This window comes from Anas platyrhynchos, chromosome 21 (genome assembly GCF_047663525.1).
Source record: "Anas platyrhynchos isolate ZD024472 breed Pekin duck chromosome 21, IASCAAS_PekinDuck_T2T, whole genome shotgun sequence".
NCBI lineage: Eukaryota > Metazoa > Chordata > Aves > Anseriformes > Anatidae > Anas > Anas platyrhynchos.
The window spans coordinates 6,411,502-6,432,051 of NC_092607.1; the positions used below are offsets into that span (position 1 = coordinate 6,411,502).

The window sequence follows — 20,550 nt, forward strand, 5'->3', positions numbered from 1 at the left end:
TTTTCACCAAAATATGTCTGGTTGCTGTCCTGTTGATACAACAAGGGATTCTAGAGCATCTTTCAGAAAATTGGACCCAGTGATCTTTCGAGCTCCCCTCCAACCCCTACAGTTCTGTGAAAATTCATATTGGTTCAACCCTTGGGGTCCAACTTACCCAGCAATTCAGATTTTATTTCAGTTTTAATTAAATGCAACAGCAAGAAGATAAGCATGGCTCCTTTCCTTGTCAAAAACAGGACCCTTACAAACATGTCAGCCTGACCTGCTGATCTCAAGAGACGCTGGAAGGCGCGGTAGGTTTTGTGTGATGCACACTGATGCTGTCGAATGGTGTCTGGGAACCTCCAGGTACCCTGCGGTAACCATCTGGTAGCATTCAATCTCAGTGGCTTCACAGCAGCCAAATTAAAGTAAACTGAACTGAACCTTTTTATGAACCTCAAGCCATCTATCCGCACACCTCTCTCAAATGAGGCTGCACCCAGCAGATACCCGTGGCTCACCTGGAAAGGGAGGAGAAGGCCTAATGGAGTTTGTAGTCTGTGTGCTTCATCTTTCCAAATGTGTACAGAGGAGAGAAGTAAAGAAGGCAAAAGTGGAAAAAAATACGTTCAGAGACAAACCAGAAGTGGAAAACATGGGTCGAGACAAAATAAAAATAGGTAACATAAAGGGTGTGCTGGAAAAGGGCTGTTGGTGAGCTTTTAGATGGCTTAATTGGTCAGCCACTGTCTGGGTAAAGCAGAGTTAGGTGGTTGGTGAGGATAATCACGAGTTTAGTTATTTCGTGTCTGTTGACCATTACACATATATCAGACACTCAGACATAGCTTTCAAAACCAAAAGTAACTGTTACTGCTAACTGTGTGCATATCATGTCTGTTTAGGCATATCAAAGCAGGTTTGGGTTGCCTGTTTTGGTACGGAGAGGCAGCAGACTTGACCTTTGTCTTGCTGCCCCCTGCCTCCAAGAAGAGCTGATGTTGCAGTAACTGCGATGTACTGATTTATTCTTTAATTGCTTGCAATCAACAACCTACAACATGCTTTCCTTGAATATCTGTCTACTTGGTGAGAGAGAACTTTATTTTTAGCCATTGGGTTTTAATGAGATTCGGAATTTTATTTTTAAAGTACGTACCGTATTTATAAACAAACTATGAGGCACACATAATAAATAGCAATTACTTTTTCAGAAAAGTCTTTGCTGACTGCTACCTCTAAACTCATTTCTTTTTGGCATTTCTTCCTGAGAGAGTTCTTTAGCATCTATTTATAAATGATGCTCGTTATACAAGTAGGTGTATGCCTTGAACTTAAAAAATTGATCATTTTTTTTCAGAGGGTGTATTCAGAGGCTACGTATTGGAATCCAGCTATTTCCATGAGAGAGAGGTATGCGGCAGCAGCCGGTTGGTCACAGGTTAAATCAGGTGAAGAGGATAGTTAATATTCTGCAGAATCCTGAGCCTTCTTGGAACTACATTTGCAGGAGGCTTTGAGGGTTACTAATGTCCCTGCAGCTCATTTTTGTGGGCCTTCTCTTTCAAGGCTCAGCTGTAATAAAGCTCTTGGGTCCTAAGAACAAGATTTGTAATGTCTTTAAACAAAGATATTAAGCTGAATTATGACCATTCCCTCTCTTTTGTTTATTTGCCCATTTAATAAGCTATACTTTATTAAGCGTTTAAATCAATTGCCTATTTTATCTAGGTGTTAAGATAGTAATTGATAGGATAGATAGTTATCAGACTCCTGGAACTGCAAAGCAATAACACCTCTTCAGGTTTAGTGTACATTTTCATGTGTTTTAAAAAATGATGATGCAAACAAGTTATAATTAAAATTATAGAGACTTCTGGTCTGTTGACTGTAGAGAGGTACATGTTCATTTTTACAAGATTCATTTACCTGATAGACTGGAATAGCTTCATTGCTAATGGACCTGGTTTTTTATAGTACTGCAAAGCGATTTATACCATATTTATAAATAATGGAATAAGGACGGTCTTGAAGTATACTACGGCAGTGACCTTAGCAACATTGAATGCTGGCAATGAATCTATTAAAAAGTTTTTCACTGTTGAGATTTATAGAATTGTTTATGATTCTACAGCACACACCACTGTTTGTTTCTCAGTGAACCTAGGCTTATGGCTGTGTCAATCAGTCTTTTATTAAAGAAACATTTATGAAACATGGGAAGAAAATTCTAGAATTGACTGTGGAGCCTTGAGAGCAGAGCATTAGCAAGATAGCTTTAGAGCAATAGCTCTCATCTGAGATTTGATAATGATTTCTGCTTTGTAAATCAAAATTTGAGTTTGGTGCTGGAAAGGAGAAGGTGATTTGTCCACTGATGCTATTCCGGCAAACATCAGCTGCAAATGCTCTTGGGCTGATTTGTGACGGAAGGACCTGCTCTTGAGATGCAGGTGTAAAGCAACACTGGACATCACCTTGCAACAGTGAAGAGAGAAAGTTTGTCATGAATTTTCATGATAAACTGCACAGTCCTTGTTACAGACCCAAACTGTTAGGTGTCAGTGCTCTCAGGAATCTGAGCCAAGGTTTAGAATGAGCTTTTTGGGCACGGGAAGTGTAGTGAAGTATCACTTCGGTGTTTGTGCTCTGTGCAGATGCTAATTAATTTCTAAGTGCTGATTTTCCACACTGAATCTAACAGTAGTGTGGGTACAAGTATACCCGTATTGAGTACAGGCTGCTAGGGACCACTCTGAGCTGTAGCTGAGGCCAGAAACAAGCAGTAGAGAAAAGTCTGCATGTTTTTTTTCCTAGTCATTTGCATAGCACTGCAGTCCGTTGTTGTGCAGCACCAGGGTTTCTAGCCCTGTGACCGTGCCTTCACTAGGAACTGAGATGACAAGAAGTCCCTCTGCTATGTTGGATGCTATCTCTCTCCCAAGTGCTTACTTTCATTGCTGTTTTGTGCCTTCACGTTGTGGTTTAATTTTCTTCAGGACAATGAAATAATCCCCATTTGTAAGTGGGGGAATTATAAAGTCAGAACGTGAATCCTCTGTGCTAGCTTCACGTAGGAAATATGTCAGTCCCTGTCTGCCCTTGATAAATGCCATAGGACCATGTGAACAAGAGCTACACGTTGCATTATAAGAACAATGCTTTTAGCAACAGAACAGTGAGGAAGGTATTTCCACATGATGATTTGAATACTCCTATAAGGTTAAAATTGCCTCCCTTTAACATATAAGGTCCCTTCCTAAGCATGAAGTGGGGCAAAAGCAACAAAATATAGAAGGAAGAAAAATGGGCGAACAAACTTGGGATGAATTGCAAGATTCTGCAGTAACCCAGAGTGGCTGCAAAGCTTCTGGACTCTGGGTGCCACCTCTTGCTGAGACCACTTCTCTGTTGGTGAGAGCTGGGGTTCTGAAACTGCTGACAAAATATTTCATCCCCAAGTCCCTGCTTCACAGCCTTTTGCAGAATTGGATCACCCACCTTACAGCCCTCAGCTAATTAGGCTCTGGTTGGCCTTTGCAGTCACTTGATCTCTTTTCAATGTCTGTGGGTCACCATTACGCAGCCCTTGGCAAACATTTTTAAGAGGAGCAGAGTTGGATAATACCTGTGATTTACTGCTGTCTGGATGCCACTGAAAATGCCTACATTAGGGCTCAATCAGTGGAATCAATGCACAAGTCTGCAGCGTGCAATTATGAAACTGTGGGACACTGGTTTCCCTGCTCCTGAATATTGTGCTGCAGTTACTTGGTTTTGTATGAAACAGAAGAGCTGCAAGCATCCTCCTTCTCAGAAATACTGTGAAATCTGCAAACCAGACCCATGTTTGTTAATCACCCAGTTTCCACCAGCAGAGGGGTGGGCAGCAGGGGAGGAGGGGATCGTGCCCCTCTGCTCTGCCCTCCTGAGGCCCCACCTGGAGCCCTGCGTCCAGCTCTGGGCCCCCAGCACCAGGAGGATGTGGGGCTGTTGGAGCAGGGCCAGAGGAGGCCACGAAGATGCCCAGAGGGCTGGAGCACCTCTCCTGGGCAGGAAGGCTGAGAGAGCTGGGGGTGGTCAGCCTGGAGAGGAGAAGGCTCCGGGGGGACCTCAGTGCAGCTTGTCAGTACTCGAAGGGGGCTTCTAAAAAGATGGAGAGTGACTCTTTGCTCAGATAGATAATGGCAGAGTGAGGGGAACCATTTTAAAACTAAAAGAGGGGAGATTTAGGTCAGAGGGTAGGAGGAAATCCTTCCCTCAGAGGGTGGTGAGGCCCTGGCACAGGCTGCCCAGAGAGGCTGTGGGTGCCCCATCCCTGGGGGTGTTCAAGGCCAGGCTGGACGAGGCCCTGGGCAACCTGATGCAGTGATGTAGTTGGAACTGGATGGGCTCTGAGATTCTTTCCAACCCAAACTATTCTGTGGTTCAGTAAAAGTTGGAGAAGTTTTATGCTGCAGTCTTAACTTTCTTTAAATTAGTACAGCAAATATTTGCAGTTGCTAAAGCAATATGTGATCTGTCTTGTTCCCAGAGAAGATTTTTCTTACAAAAAAAGCTCAGCAACATAATTCTTTTCTTGACATAAATTTCCAGAAGAAAAGGTCTTTACAAATAAAGGTTGTCTCTATTTAAAAAATATTTTCCTATTATCCGACAGTTTCCCAAGTGAATGAATTGTCCTCATGAATTATATGGAACTCAACTTGCAGTTTATATTCATATTTATCTGTGAATCAGGCTCTTTTTATTCCGTGGTAGATTAATTCAGTATGGCCCACGTTGGAGAAATAAAACCCATGGGTCTGATTTTGTCCTAATATTTGAAAAAGGGATAGCAGCTATGAGATATGCCTTGTTTAATTTTGAGTTTGTACAAGCGCTGCTGTCTGGGGTACATCAGTCAGGGAAAGAGATTTCTAAGCCTTCCTCAGCTGTTATACACGAGCATGAGGAGTAGGGATATAAAAATGGGGGAAGTATGGAGAAGGTGGTAATCATAACTTTGCATAAAATAAGAGCTATGAATTCTGTGGCAGTAGCTTAAAGCCAGCGTATGGAAATAACTTTTTTTTTTTTTTTTTTCCTCCTCCAGCAGCACAATGCATAATTAAACTGTAGAGCTTGTTGAGACAGGGTATTGTGTCTGGCTGACTCGACAGGAGTCGTGGAAGGAAGATTCACCTGTGGCAAATCAATGAAAGGGGGAGATGCTGCTTTTCAAGTTTAAAAAAAAAAAAGAAACAGCAGATGGTCAGATGGTGAAATGATTAATTCTACCACAAACTGTTGTGATGGTTGTTTTTTTTCAAAATAGCCACTTAGCCACTACTGGAGGCCCAGTATTGAGGTAGATGGTCTTGATTTCAGATATTGTCCTTGTACATATTTATTTCATACTCACTGCAGATGCTTTTCAATATCCATCCGATGGTGTTCAGACTGACAGGACAGCATTATAAATGTGCTTTACCAAAAGCTGTGCAAATATGTATTGTATTTGGGAACCTTCCTAGGAAAGGCGTGCGCTTCCTTAGTTAGCTGGCACAGGTGCCTCTTGGTAGATCTCTCCTTCTGTAAAAATGCCAGTGGTTACAGACCTCCTGGTCATTTTACAAGATAATGAGCTGGCTCCAACCCTAATCCAGTGCGACTGAAATACTGGGAAAGTCAAAGCACTGCTGCGAAGGGAAGTCACAGCTCACCAGACTGTTGGAACACTTGGAATTAAAAAGCTGCTGTTGTAAGAATGACTTTCAAATGCAGAGGATTTCCAAAAGGAGTTTTGAGAGGATTCTTCCTTAAAAGAAGTGAGGCTGCAGTAGAAGAGACAAAGTGCTCGAAAGATGCACAGGTAATTAGCCAAGACTAGCTGCAAACTGATTTTCTCAGTAGGGGAGGCTATCAGAGGTGCCCCCGTAGGGTCTGTGCTCTATCACACACTCATAATAACCTTGAAAGGATGCTGAGAAATTGTACCTGCCATTGAAATCAATATTATTCTAAATAACTTCGGTCTCCTTGGCCAGAAGCTGTCCTTCATTTTGCTATCCATCCACACAGACCGTGTGGCAGGGTGGCTTTTTTTGTGTGTTCATCGAGGGTTCGTAGAAATAGACCTTTCTTCTCATCTATGAAAAGAGGCTGAGGAATCACCCAAGGTTGTTCAGCCTGGGGCAGGGAAGGCTACGGGGGGACCTGACAGCAGCCCCCCGATACCCCCAAGGAGCATTTCAGGAGGTCTGAGCTGGGACCTTTGCTTCAGGGAGCATCTGGAGGATGGGAGGCAAAGGGGGTAGCTGCACACGAGGTGTTTCAGACTGGTTGTAAAGAAAGCCCACAAGGGCAGCCAGGTGCTGGAGCTGGTTACCAGAGGGCTGGGCAGGCTTCCCCGGAGCTGGGAAGGACTCTGTGGGTAAAAGCTCCAGGACAGCCCAACGGGGCCTCATGGCAGGCCCTGCTCTGAGCTGGGGTTGCACTAGGTATGGCCCGAGACCCCTTCCAACCCCAATTACTCTGTGGTGAGTTCATTGTTGTGTCAACAAGGTCAGATGGCAGACCCGTACCTTCCTGAGGATGGAGTTGCTTTGGGAAGCAGCAACGCTGTGTTGTGGCAATGGGCTCGTGTGTTGATGGAGCTGCTGGAAAACCTGCCCGGATTGTGAGGAGTTGGCTCTTCAAAAGAAAGTTCTGTACCGGAGTTTGGTTCTCAGGGTTTTCGAAGCCTTGTTTTGCAGTTGAGCATGCTGACAGTTTCCTTTCCAAGTTTACGCTCAGTCTTTAATGGTTGCTATCATTTCCCTTTTAACCGGCACAGTTCTTCAAAGCCAGCAGTGAAGGAGCATCAGCAGAGGTCTGCGGTGATCACGAGGGCTTCTCAGTGGCTCATTTCTTCAGCTGTCATTTGTCAGAACACACTCATGTAATCTTAATGAACAATGTGCAAAGCCATTAAAAACTCAATTACGGCTTTCTTTTTACTGCAGACGTGAGAAAATGCAATCATAAAGTGCTGATGTGTAAACACAATAGCCACCATCTGCTGCAAAGTAGCATTTCAGCTCAAAAAGAGGATATATGTTGCAGATGCATCAATAATAGGAGGCTTATCAAGGCATCATTATGCACCAAGCAGGGGAAAAATTGAAATTTATGGCCAGCTAGAGAGCACTTCATGGTTTAATTCCCCAATTTTCAGTGGTATGTTTAATAACTATGAGAGAGTGCCTTTTTATGTTCCCTGTCGTTTGAATGGATTTTTAAAAATGAATTTATTTACCATCTTCCCTTCCTCCTTGCTTCTGACTGATCTGAACATAACACATTTGTTTTTAGCTACCAGGAAGCTGGTAAAATCAGCAAGATATTAATTAATGTAACCTGTTGATCCAAGAGCACTAAATTTAATTGACCTGATATTCAGCTGCCTTAATGAGCGTGTGCTTCTCTGTCCAGTAAATATATAGTAATAAAAACAAACAAACCAAAACAAATTTTCACACAGCATAGGTAATGTCTTCTCCCCAAACTATTTTTTTTTTAGTTCAGTGTCTGTTTTATGACATTTGATCTTCCCAGATGGAAGTAAACAAACAAACAAGAAAACCAGAGCTAAATGATTTTTCTGTTATTATTCCTGTTCCAAATCGCTCTAAGTAAGAGTTTCTCCAAGATACCTTTTGTTTTATTCAAATCCTTGCCTGGAGACATTTAAGTGGCTTTCAGTCATGCATTGATCAATAATTTCCATTTGTGACATGTTAATTCATTCCCTAGTTCCTTGTATGAGTGGAAAATGTGACAAGTGGCTTGTTGGTGCCAGACCAGATTGTACCTCTTTTATTTGCACATATAGGCCTATAAATTGAAAATAAGTCCCATCAGCTTCAATTCTGCATTCATTCTAAAGAGGGCTGTCAGGCTCTGAATCACAATATGTCACTTCATTTTAAAGATAATAAGGAAAAACACATTTGTCCTTAAAAGGCTTAAAATATTTTTTTTTTTTTCTTGGTGAGAGCAATTTTTGAGTTCTCGGACCTGCTCTAAGTGATGTGTCCTGCCCACGAGAGCTTCACTGGGCATGGGCTTCCTAACAGCTCAGCGGCTCCCAGCTGCAGGTCGTGGAGCACGCAGAGCAACCCGGGGAAGGTTCTGGAGGCTGGGGACAGGACAACCATGCAAGTCCACAATGTGAGAAGAACAACGCCAAGCATGTACAGCCGGGGCTATTTGGAGACCAGTTTGTGGAAAAAATTTATAATGCAAACAATTTCTGGTACAATTCATTCATAACAGCAAGATGTTGTAGATGGATGCATTGTACCCAGTATCAGTTTCAGTCCTGATGGGACCTTTACACCCCTACTGAGGCCAGGCTGGACGTGGTGGGGGCTGTCTTGACCAGCCAGGGAAAGGGTTTCTTGGGGGAGCTGCCCCGTGACATCTTCCTGGAAATAAGTGCAGGTAGAAACAGCTGGCAGATGGAGGGGTGTGAGAACTTTCTGCCAGAGGTGGCACCGTAAGTGGAAATCTTTTATATTTTCTACTGTCACATAGAGTAACTGTCTCCAGTAAACTCCTGATAAGAGATGCTAAGTTTTTATAGTATTTTCTCACTTATCTCTAGGTATGCTATATTTAAAGAAAAAAAAAGCAACCATAAATTATAACTAAGAGACTATGAATAATTTGCATATGGCAATTACATGTAAGGCTATTCTGTTAGAAACCAAGACTATAATTATTTTGTTAAATGTCTTTTGGTGGATGGCTATTTCACTTGCTCCTGTTGTCAGTCACTGCATCCAGGCTCCCTACTCTCTCTTGAATTGTCAGCAGTTGCACAAAGGGCCATTGTCATTCTGCGAACAGCGTGTGATTCACTTGTTTGGTGGGCGGCAAAAAAATAAAATCGTAATTATTGCTTTGAACTTTTTATAAGAGCTGATGTTTTTCTCCCGGAGGAAAGCTCATTATTTTTATACCTGGATCTGTAAAAGTGAAATACTCCCTAACTCTATCACCAAAACACTTGCCTACCCTGGCACAGTTCAAGGCCCTGCTGCGTTACACACAGAACAGCTTCAGAGTAGATCTTCAGGGCAGAGATGCATTTATTACCCAAATGCAACAGAGAGAAGGGTTGCGGAGGTGAACAGAGGTGAAACGACGTGCCTCGTGATCCCATCAGGGGTGGAGCAGAGATGAATTTTCCTGGGTTCCTACCCAGGGTTTGCAGGCACTTAGTCCAAAATCTCATTGCCCAGCATCCCTGCTTTGCTTTACTGAGTGTTTTAATCAGCTGTGCCTCAAATGTGAGATCTGGTCAATGTACAACTTGGTGTCATCTCATTTTGTATTGCTTCTGAAAACGGCACTGAACTGCTGCAAGTGGTGCGTTTTGTAGCAGCCACTGTATTCCTCCACAGGAAACAAAGATACACTACTGTTACTCAGCAGTTACACAGTGGCTTTTCTCCCAGATTCTCAGCAGCAGTTTTTACTGTTCTTACTTGATTTATAGGGGAAGATGAGGCAGCCTGTACGTGCTGCCAGAGGTCAGGGAGGTGAGTGTTGTAATTAGTCTTAGAAACCAACCCATCAGATTTCCAGCTGTGCTGCCTCCTCAAGCCTACTGGTAATTGGACTTTGGGTAAGAAATTATCGTAGGTCATACAAACTGCATCCAGATCTCAGGTTCTCAGAACTTTAGTTTATTTGGGTGTATTTTTAAGAATAATATGGCCCCCAGTGAAATCTCTCATTTAATTGAGGAAGGGGATTTCGTGGTTGACTGGGAGCAAAAGTATATCAACAGTTGAACATTTGTCAAAATCTCGTCTTGCAGACTACGATTATTTGAAATAAATTAAAAAGTTTGGATTCAGCTCATGTGTTTCCTGAAGGTTCTTGCTGTGGATCTGGAATTTCTTGATTTGGGACCTTTGGGATTTTCAGCATATCAAAATGAAAGATAGGGTTGCCAGAGAGCATCTTGCCTGTAGCTTTTCTTATTTCTTCGTACAGCCTCTTCCCCAGCTGTGCCTGCATTCTACTTGAATTTTCCAAGGTCTCTAGAGTTTGTGATTTCTTTATGAAAGATTGACTTTTCTTCTGCATCCATGCTTTTCAGTACTTTACAAAATGCGTGTGTGTTTGTGTATATATATATATATATATATACACCACATAAACACAGGGAAAAAAAAAAAACAGTTTTGTGGGAGAAAGTTGCTGGTATCTGCTGATTAAAAAGAAATTAAAATATATGGCTGTTCAGTGGACAGAATTGATCAAAATGTTTATCTGGCTCATCTGAGCGTCTGTCACACTGCTGTGGCATGGAATAGGGAAAGTCAATAGGTTAGAAGTGAGGCAAAGCTTTTCAAACTCAATCTTCTGCGAGCTGCAAGAGGCCAGTGGAGAAATACATTTGTAGCATGACTTGGCAGCTGCATCAGAATTCAGAATGTCAAGAGGGCTGCATTTGATTAGAAATTATTATGCCTGGCTGCTGACACATGGATTTCCCCCCCCAGATCTTGGTATGTTCTTCAGCTTTTTCTGCGAGTGTCTGCACACACATAAAGCAGATCCTTTAAACAGAATTGAATCAAATAACTCTCATAATGTTTTTCCTTATTGCTAACATTTGTCACCTTGATGCATCTGTAAAGAGATGAGTCGAGACACAACGTGCTGTAAAATAACTGCCTGATGAATCAAAACACGAGTTCAACATCCAGTGGCATGGTTAATATGATGCAAGCTTCGGGGTTAACAAACTCATAAATTGCCTTAGTATCTATCTTCCTACTTAAATTCAGCCGGTCCTTCCTTCCTAGACGTGTAATTGTCCGTGTAGCATTATTTCTGGCTCTGATGTTGCTGTACACTAACAAGCCTAATTTATGTGGGCTCTGAAAACTGTATTTCTTAACATATTGCCACCTTCAAAAGCTTTCGGTGCCAAGATGCAGAGTTAACAGGTGTAGATTGGCACGAGGTGGGTAGGGGCCATGTAGGTTAATACCAGCTAAGAATTTGGTCCATTGTTAAAGCGCTTTGTATTGAATGTGCTTTTGGGAAACTAGGTATTTGGGGCTGTATGTGATAGGAGAGTCTTGTGGTGAATATGATTTTGTTTAGAGGAACTCTTTTATTCCACAGTCATAAAATAATAAAAGCAAAGTAGCATTTTTAATTTGATTTTTGAAGTTATCTAATTAAGGCGGTTGTAGTTGGCCCTGAATCTATTTGTATTTATACCCTGTAATTTTAATATCTTTTCTGTTACCTAACAACTAGCATAAAATAACTAGTTTGAGTTCTTCAGATAAATGTTTTGTTTCCTGGCATCTAAAGGAATCATTGACTTTTCTAAGGAAGCTGGTTTTACTGAAAGAGCTGAAAAAAAATGCTTTGTATTTTTCATTCTTCCTTCTCTGTCTGTAGGCTCCTTCATGATGGTGAACAGCTCTGGGCGGGCATCTGGGCAGAAAGCTCACTTGCTTCTGCCCACATTGAAGGAAAATGACACACATTGCATCGACTTCCACTATTACTTATCCAGCAGAGACCGTTCGAGTCCTGGCTCTCTGAATGTCTACGTGAAAGTGAATGGAGGACCACAGGGCAATCCCATATGGAATGTCTCGGGGGTTGTTACAGAAGGATGGGTGAAGGCAGAACTTGCCATCAGTACATTCTGGCCACATTTTTATCAGGTATGAGTTTCTAATGTTTTTCTCTCTTTTTCCTCTGCTCATCTCTCTAGGTATAAGCCATAAGCTATTAATAGTAATAGGTATTACTGAAAATTAAGTTGAGATTTTTTTTATTTGCCTCCTCCTGTTGCATCAGAATGAGTTTATGTATAGCAGTTCCTATAGCAAGAGATGATACAGGCATCTCGACAGAGTTCTTCACTCTTTACCCTTAAGATGCTGTCAGGTCACAGAGAAAGTTGGACCGCTGAAGTTAAACTACTGGAAAGTTGAGACCCACTTGTATATCATGACGTATGCATGTAAACAGACTTGTACTGGCACTTTCTTTCCATGGTTCTAGATAACAGTAAATACAACAGGCTGTCTGCAAGTGTAACTGCCTCTGTGTAAACTTGTCAGACCTACTTTTGGCCTTTGGTTGATTCTGTAAGAAGGAATGATTAACATTTCTCCATTCAGCTTGCATCTGGGTTATTGCTGCCCATACGAGGGCATACCAGTAAAATCTTGTACCATGTTATCAGCGTAAGTAAACTCTTCACCAGATCCAATCTCTCTCTCCATCCCTCCTGTTTTTAACACTGTGCCTGTAAGGTAGTTTGACTTGTTCTGTCAAGAGATTTTTTTTTTATTTTCTATTTTTGTTAAACAAGCACAAAGTCGAATGCATAAGTTATTTTCTGGTCATATTAATTTTATAGCTACTAGTTAGTAGACCACCTCATGGGGCTACTTCAAACTTCATGCAGTAACTTTGGAGTCACTGTTTTAGTTTTAATTAGAGAAGGTTGCACACAGTGGATTCACTTTGTGTTGAGCACTGAAGGTTTTTATCTTCAGGTTTTTCTTGTTTTGCATTCAAGAAAAAAAAAAAGCCTGGGAGGTAATTGCACCCTACACCTTACAGGAAAAGGAGAAATACATATGATACTAATAAAAGCATGAGTGAGACAGGAATTATGATAGAAGAAACTATGAAAAGGCAGTGAATACTCTGTGGATAGAAAACAGCAGGTAGAAAAGCTTTTGCTTTTTTTTTTCTTTTTTTCCTTCCTTTTAATAACTGGGTAGGAGGTCTATAAAATCTGAGCTGAAGTAGAATGCTTTAATGTTCTGCCTCCGAAAAAGAGTTGGGAATATCAGCAGAACAGATAGAGCACATTGTGCAGGGTGAGAGGAAGGGATAAAGAGATGCAAATGCACTGAAAGTGGTGTTTTAAGGGCTGTGCACAACTTGTCACTTGTTCTGAAATCATATTAAAGTGCTTGATATTCATATTAACATGAACCTGGTTGTGAACCAGAATTTGCTTCATAGTAGGTGCTCTACAGAGAGAACAGAAATGATCTTTCACCCAGATAATCAGTGCTTGAAAAACCTGGAAAAGACAGTCTGATCTCAAACCAAGAGATCCTTCTCTTAGATACACCAATACTAGACTTCCTGAGCCTTAGTTACATCTTTTGCAAGTCTTTTTAGAGGTCAAGTTTGCTTTTCCTGAGCCAAAAAATCCTTTAATTCAAACAAGAATTTTGTACTGCTTGCTGCGCAAAAATGAAGAGCCTGGAAGCCAGCAGTGACTGGCTGGGAGTAGTTCCTTTCAGAAAATGCAGGGGTTCTCTCCTCTTTCTTGTCCCCAGCCTCAATTTTTTGATGGATGGGGTGGTTGTTTCCTTCTACTTTTCCTTGTATTTTTATTTCTTAAGCGAGATCTGTCCCACAGATCATGGGGAATCAGATAGACTGATTTATAACCAGTCTTTGATTTTATAAACAACTTTTCTGTTGGTGATCTGCATTTTCTAGTGACTCTTTACATATATTAAAAAAAAAAAAAAAAAAAAAGAAAACTCTAAGCTCTCAAAAATGAAGGGAAAAGCACAATCAAGGTCTTCTGTTAAAATGATTGTTGTGTGACAGCCTGATGTAATGTAATGCTTCTGGCTAAGGGAGTCCAGAGGTGGCAGGATGACAAAGCTTGGGTGTACTGATGCCTAGGGAGTGTCTCATTTTATACTCACGTCTAGGATATGCCATAGAGCATTAGTTGTCAGCTTTAAATCAAAACTGCCTGCCTAGAGAGCAATTTGTGCACAGGGGGCCTGAATGTATTTCCAAAACACCAGGTAAGATGAAGGGGGTAAAAATAAATGAATTTATCCAAAATTACGAAATCTGTGTCAGGCGAAATGGGGATTATTCTCTTAATACGTGGCAATCAACCACCATGAATCGCAGTGTGCGCTGAAAATTCTGTTAGGCTAAAGCATCTGAAACCATCTGCCCTGGGTCTGAGGCTTTGACAGGTGCCTGGAGCTTTGGAGACGTGACCAGTGGAAAACAAGTAACCGAGCCGCTTGCCAGGGGGTCGTGTTTTAGGTCTGGCAGCTATGCTCAAGGGTCGTGTGAGTCATGCAGCTCCAGAAGCACTCTGCTGAGGTATAGACGTGGGGATGGTGGAGATTTATAAATTCTACCCTAGAGTTAGTCGCACTTGGATTCCCAGTCTGCATACATTTTTAGTGTAGCGAGAAAAAGCTGTAATAGTACTTGGAGAAAGGTAATACGTGTAATCTTGAGTTACTGCTTGCCATAAGGATGAACTTAGTCCCAGAATGCGCCAAGTGCCGCGCTGCAGTCTGCCAGGAAGAGTTTTTTTGATGTATAGCAAGGAACGTTATTGATCCACGCCTGAAGAAAACTGTTGTACCACAACAGATGAGCCAGGCTACATCGCTAACACAGACATTGTTGGTATATAGCAGCAGTGAAATGTAGGATTGTTTATGGGGAAGGAAACATGAAATGACTTGGTATTTGCAGTTCTCAGGAGCGTTTAAGAAATGTGTAAGAGTAAAGCTTTGCATTTTGCCAGCTACATTAGGTTCTGAGAGCTTCCTTAAATATGAAGTAGTATTAAATGCCCATTTCTCAACCATTGTAATATATTTCAACTGAAGCTAAAAGGACATGAGAGCAACTTGGTCTGAAATGTGCAGAGCTGGGCCTCCTGCAAGCATGGATTTCTGCCTCTTTCTCATTGTTGGTTCTCAATTCCCAGTTCCCAGGAAAACCTGTGTGCTTCTGTGCTTCTTACTTTAACGGGGCTGAGATGCAGCAAAAAGACAGAAGGACGACCATGTGGAATTTTGAATTGGGAAATAAGGAGGTCTGAGTGCAGAGTGAGACTGACAATGTTGTTTTGACAGAATATTTTATTGTGTGAATTGTGAGGAAACCTTCACTCTTCGGTGGTTTCTTCACCAATGTGAAGATTAAATCCATGGTCCTTTTAGGAGCTGACTCAGTTGTTACTGACTCCAGGTGTAGGTTATATTGTGCTGTATTAAGACCACCGAACATGTCACTAATTAACGGAAAACAGTTCTCTGTGTATTGGTGCTTACTTTTGCCATGTACAAGTAGCCAGTGAGTTGGAGAATTTTTCTTTCCAAGTCCTTGGCTTTCAGGAAATTGTTGTAGCTTAGCATGGCTTATAGCTACTTAGAAATGCAGAACTAAAATAAGGTTTTTACAGCTAGTAAGTTGCAGTTCAGTGCAAGTTGGAGAGGAGTCACTGTTGTTGCTTTATGCTGCTACCAGTAAGTACCATTTTTATCATGAAGATTTTTTCCATTTATAAAGTAAATTATCCTTTCCACTCTAAGGACATGCATTACACTCTCGGTTTTTACAGTCTGTTGAGGTCTATTGAGACTCTTGATCACATGAAACACTCATAGATGGTTTTGGGATCGTTATATCATCTTCCAGAGATTTGCTGCTGCTTCTTGTCCCTTGGACAGCCTATTTTTTGTCCACCTCCCAGTGGTGTAGAACTCTATTTCTAAACATTGTTAACTCGTGAACTTTTCTTAGTTCATTTTTTTGCCCATTTATTTTTGTATTCTACCTGTTTTTATCATGGCTTTTTCCTAATGGACGTATTTCAGGAGATCTCCCGTTTGGATGTGCTGTGAACTGGGGGAGCAGATCTTACAAAGTCATGGCAACATGAGCAGAAATTAAGTTCCAGAAGCACAAATGCAAAATAATGAAGTCCAGCGCTCCGCTTTTGTAGTGTTGAGCATGTGGTGATCAGCATTGAGACAGCTGAATATGTAGTGTATTAAATCTTCTGATGGAGAAAATGAAGAAAAAGCTGAACAGTAGCAGGCTGGGAATGCCAGCTTTTATTTAAAGTGGAAAAAACAGCCTTGAAAACTGGCTTTAAGTAGCTAACAAACTTTGTGGTTTTCTAGTAATGATTTAAGTAGTCATGAATTACTGAAATAATTTATCCTACAAAACAAGTAGCTGCACTAGAGTGCTGCTGCAACAGTAGTAACTGTGCCAGCTGAGCACATTAATTAACTCTGTCCTTGAAAACATTACTGTATGCTCATGCAAAAATGAGCAAGTTAGTAGAGTGTGAACGTTGCCTTAGTAAGAGGAAACAAAACTGGGGAACATCCCTTTCAAATGCCAAGGACAGCAGCCATTTAATCTCTCCACATGCATGACTTCTTAAAAAATAGTTAAGGATAGCGCTCCATTCCTTTCCTTTGAGAAGAGAATCGCTAACTCAGGAGTTTCTGGTAGACCAAAAGCTCAACACGAGCCAGCAGTGCGTGCACGCAGCCCAGAAGGGCAACTGCATCCTGGGCTGCATCAGCAGAGGGGTGGGCAGCAGGGGAGGGAGGGGATCGTGCCCCTCTGCTCTGCCCTCCTGAGGCCCCACCTGGAGCCCTGCGTCCAGCTCTGGGCCCCCAGCACCAGGAGGATGTGGGGCTGCTGGAGCGGGGCCAGAGGAGGCCACGAAGATGCCCAGAGGGCTGGAGCACCTCTCCTGGGCAGGAAGGCTGAGAGAGCTGGGGGTGGTCAGCCTGGAGAGGAGAAGGCTCCGGGGGGACCTCAGTGCAGCTTGTCAGTACTTGAAGGAGGCTTCTAAAAATGATAGAGAGCAACTTTTTTGTTTGGTCAGATGACAGGATGAGGGGCAATGGTTTTAAACTGAAAGAAGGGACGTTTAGACTAGAGGTTAGGATGAAATGCCATTCTGTGATTAACATTACCATGTTAAATAATTAGTCTGCACTTTTCCTTTTTGCATTCCGGCCTAATGTTACCAAATTTCCTGTTCCTCATGTCCTACTAACCTTTAATTGTTTGAATAAACTGGGCCATATTTAATACTATTGGTCTTCTGAATCTTATTTAGCGGTAGGAAACTGAATTTTAATGAGTCTTTTAGGGTTCCCCCTGCCCCATCTCAAAGTCTTTGCAGATAGCTTGTATGTTAGTAACAGGACACTTCAAATCAGGGCAGTTTTCCAGGTACAATAACACTGCCCTAGAAAAGTGTGACATTTTTGTTCATCACTAATCAAATATATGTGTAATTGGCGTCAAATTAGTGGAACACTTTCGTTGTCCAGATAAATACAGAAAATAGTGTTAAGTAGTTTACTGTTAATATAGAGAAGCGTTACATATGTTTTCAAAGAGTACTCAGAGTCTGCTAGTTCAGTCCAGGGAAAGGCAGAAAAGAACTTTATTATTTCTGGGAGAATCTTATTTCAGTCCAGTAATTAGAATCCAGGGTCATGTGTTGCTCACTTAGTGCTTTCTGATACTGCAATAGCGTGCATGCCAAATCAAGGTTTTCTCCAAAAGAATCCATGCAGAGTTATTGATTCAATGAGAAAATCATCTTGTGAATGACATTCTCCAACTTGGAGGCACACTAATTAGAACAAGATGTCAAATGATTACACACGTAATGTTCTTGGACTGGTGCTTATAGTGTATACAGGAGTGTGTGTATATAAAGAGGGTATTTTTTGCTCTTCCAAATGGAAATAGTACTTAGTTCTTGCTAATCCTAATTAATGTTGCTCTATTTTTTTTTTCCATATCAAACAGATTTCCAGTCTTTGATATACATCTGCATAGTGAGTTGCATAGGTGCCCCTCCACTATCCGTGATAAAATGCCTTGAACGCATCAGACATTGGAATACGAGCAGAATGTTGTGACTGGCCAAATGACTACTGCTGTTTCTCTTTTCAGAAATCTTTTCTTTTTTTGTATTTCAGGTGATATTTGAATCTGTCTCTTTGAAAGGACATCCAGGGTACATAGCTGTGGATGAAGTCAGAGTTCTTGCCCATCCATGCAGTGAGCATTCTTTGTTTTTCTAACTCTATCAGTGTGTTATATACCAGGCTTTGCGGTCTCAAGAAGTGATATACCCAATTCATTGAGCTCTAAGATTTCTTTTTATGTCCCCTGAGACACCTGATGACAATCAGCCTTTCACAACTACTTAACTTACCAAGTTGTGCAAAAAGCAAAACTGAGTCTGTAGTTAGTGCCTGAATGTCTGGAAGTTTCTATTCCTATACTGCCACAAGAACACAGAACTCTTGATTGTTTTGTTATTTCTGAATCATACTGGTGTAGAAAAAAATCTAAAAAGTTTTGGATAATGCCCTGTGTGGTTGACTTAACAAACAAACAAAAAAAAAGAAATCAAATTGGTTCAGTATTTCCTTAATAAAGGACATATCCCAAAGGTATCTCTCGAAAGAAATGTTAAACCCACTCAGCATCTGCATGAGGATATTAAAAATAAATCTCATTCAGACTTGCACAAGAGTGAAAACTAATGCAGGTTGATTGCACTGTTCAAAAGTATTTGGGTTATGTTGCTTCTATAGTGGTTACATTATGCCCAGCTTACATTTTTCATACTTAGGCCTTAAACCTCTACGTTGTGGCATAATTTTTTTTGATTTCTCTGTGCATGTACAGTGAGGCTTGAGGACTTCTGTATGTCTATATTGTGTCTGTAGTACATAGCCCCTTCTAAAGATTTTAAACAGCTTTCATGTTCTTTAGTGAGTTTAGATGTGTCTCCTTCAAATACCTTAATGTTCTTAAAAGTAATCTGTAATTACCCCATGTCTTTCAATGCTCAAATTATTAACTGTTATGTAGCATACTAAAATGCACTTTTGGGGTGATACTTTGATTTATTAGATTATGTTTACCTTTGTTTATATTTCGGTGCTGCAAATTCAACATTTCCGAGTAGCCTGGTGTCATTTGGAAAGGTAGCCCACCGCCCTGCCACTTCAGTGCTTTACAGCCCCTTTCACTAGCTCGTTGTTTCAGCAAATCAGCAGTGGCTGCTCACAACAAAATCGTGTAGATTATATCAACGGGGTGAATAGACTTTTTTTATTGCGGTACAGAATTTCAAAGAATAGCTACCATTTAGCGTGACAGACACGGATGGCTCTGCTCAAGTTTAACAGGACATTTCTGATAACTGCAATATGGTTAATTGCTGTTTAACTAAATTATATTTGTATTTACCATGTGCTCATTGCTCAGGCCTTTGGGTGCATTTACTTCATTAAGAAATCCTTACAATCTGTGTTGACCAGATGTTGCTGATAACTGGCAGCATCCAAACAAATCCCCCGAATGATGCGCCTGTATTCCGCTGCATAGCGGGTGGTGCCTGATCCCTTTACTGGGAAAGAGGCCACTGAACCAACCGTGTGGCAAAGCCTAGACAAGGTTATGGGATCGAAAAAATAGCAACAAAAAGACCCCTGCTTAGTGAAGTATTTAAACTGATGATTAAATCAGTGTCTGCAGGTATATGCAAGTCCCTCTAGAAAACTGAGCGCAACCTTGTTGACCCCAAAGTGGGGTGATTCGAACTGTAACCACTGCATTTCGAGTCAGTTTGCAACCTGCAGAGTACAGAGCTCCCCACAGGCTGCGAGTTCTCTGCAGTCCTTATAAATGCCTCTCCTATCCCATTGCCAGTGTTGCCTTTGTTGTTCAGCAGTGCCAGCCACCAGGGCAAATGTCACCAGGGCGTGTTCTGTCACTTTTACAGGCGTTGCCCCTTGCGTGCATTTTACAGTTGTTACAACTCAAAACACAGGAACCACGGAGCTCCTGGTGAGCATGGGTGTGTGACTTGAAATCATTGGTGTTATTTTTTCATTTCTGCTTCACCTTCATAGATAAGTGTACTACTCAACTTTGAGACACATTTCTAGCCCCAAGAAAGCACGACAGTACAGAATCGCTGCATTTCTGCAGCCTGCGTGCTGGAGGTGTCAGCAAATGGAGAGCAGGGAGAACACCATATGGAAACTAGATAAAAACCTTCAGCATAGTGTACAGTCCTCATGTGCCTGTAGTGGACACCTACCTGCATGCCAAGCCTCATACATGCTTGGGCACAGATGTCCATACCCTTTTGAAGTTATTTATTTCCAATAGAAGAATATAGGGTAGGATGTGTTATGAAATTTTGTATCACTCTGGTGGCTAATCGTATTAGGAAATTCAAAGATGAGTTGAAAAGGATTGACCTTTAGTGTCCTACAAGACTCTGTGTGTCTTACTAAAAGTATTTAATTGGAGCACAAACTTTCTTCCAAAGCCATGCAAGCACTAAGGTCATTTTGAAGTGTCAGATTCACCGCTGCATTTTTTTTCCTTGTAAGTTTTTTTTTTTTTTACTTTAGTAGATGAGTGGTGTTTAAAAAAGATCTTTTTGATCTTTTTCCTTTGTCAACAAATGTATATTTAATATTGATGATATTGCCACTTTGGTATCAGTGCTTTAATATTGAAATTGAACTAATACTGAACTTAATGTCAACAAAAAATTACATTGTTCTTAACTAATATGGTGATAAAATACTATCATTAATACCAATATTTCATTTAATATCAATGATTTTATATCAATGACTTTGTTATTCTAAAGTTCTAGGATGTAGTTGACAGTCAAAAAAA

General features: G+C 41.2%; 1 protein-coding gene across 15 annotated transcripts in view; it reads left to right on the top strand.

The window, feature by feature from the left end:
* PTPRT (protein tyrosine phosphatase receptor type T) overlaps window positions 1-20,550 on the top strand; it is a 449,634-nt gene that overhangs the window by 154,177 nt on the left and 274,907 nt on the right. For all 15 annotated transcript variants that reach the window (XM_038166116.2, XM_072026287.1, XM_072026288.1 and 12 more), the window contains exons 3-4: window positions 11,443-11,714; window positions 17,817-17,898. In XM_038166116.2, the coding sequence (XP_038022044.1) occupies window positions 11,443-11,714; window positions 17,817-17,898 (354 nt within the window). The remainder of the gene's footprint in view (window positions 1-11,442; window positions 11,715-17,816; window positions 17,899-20,550) is intronic.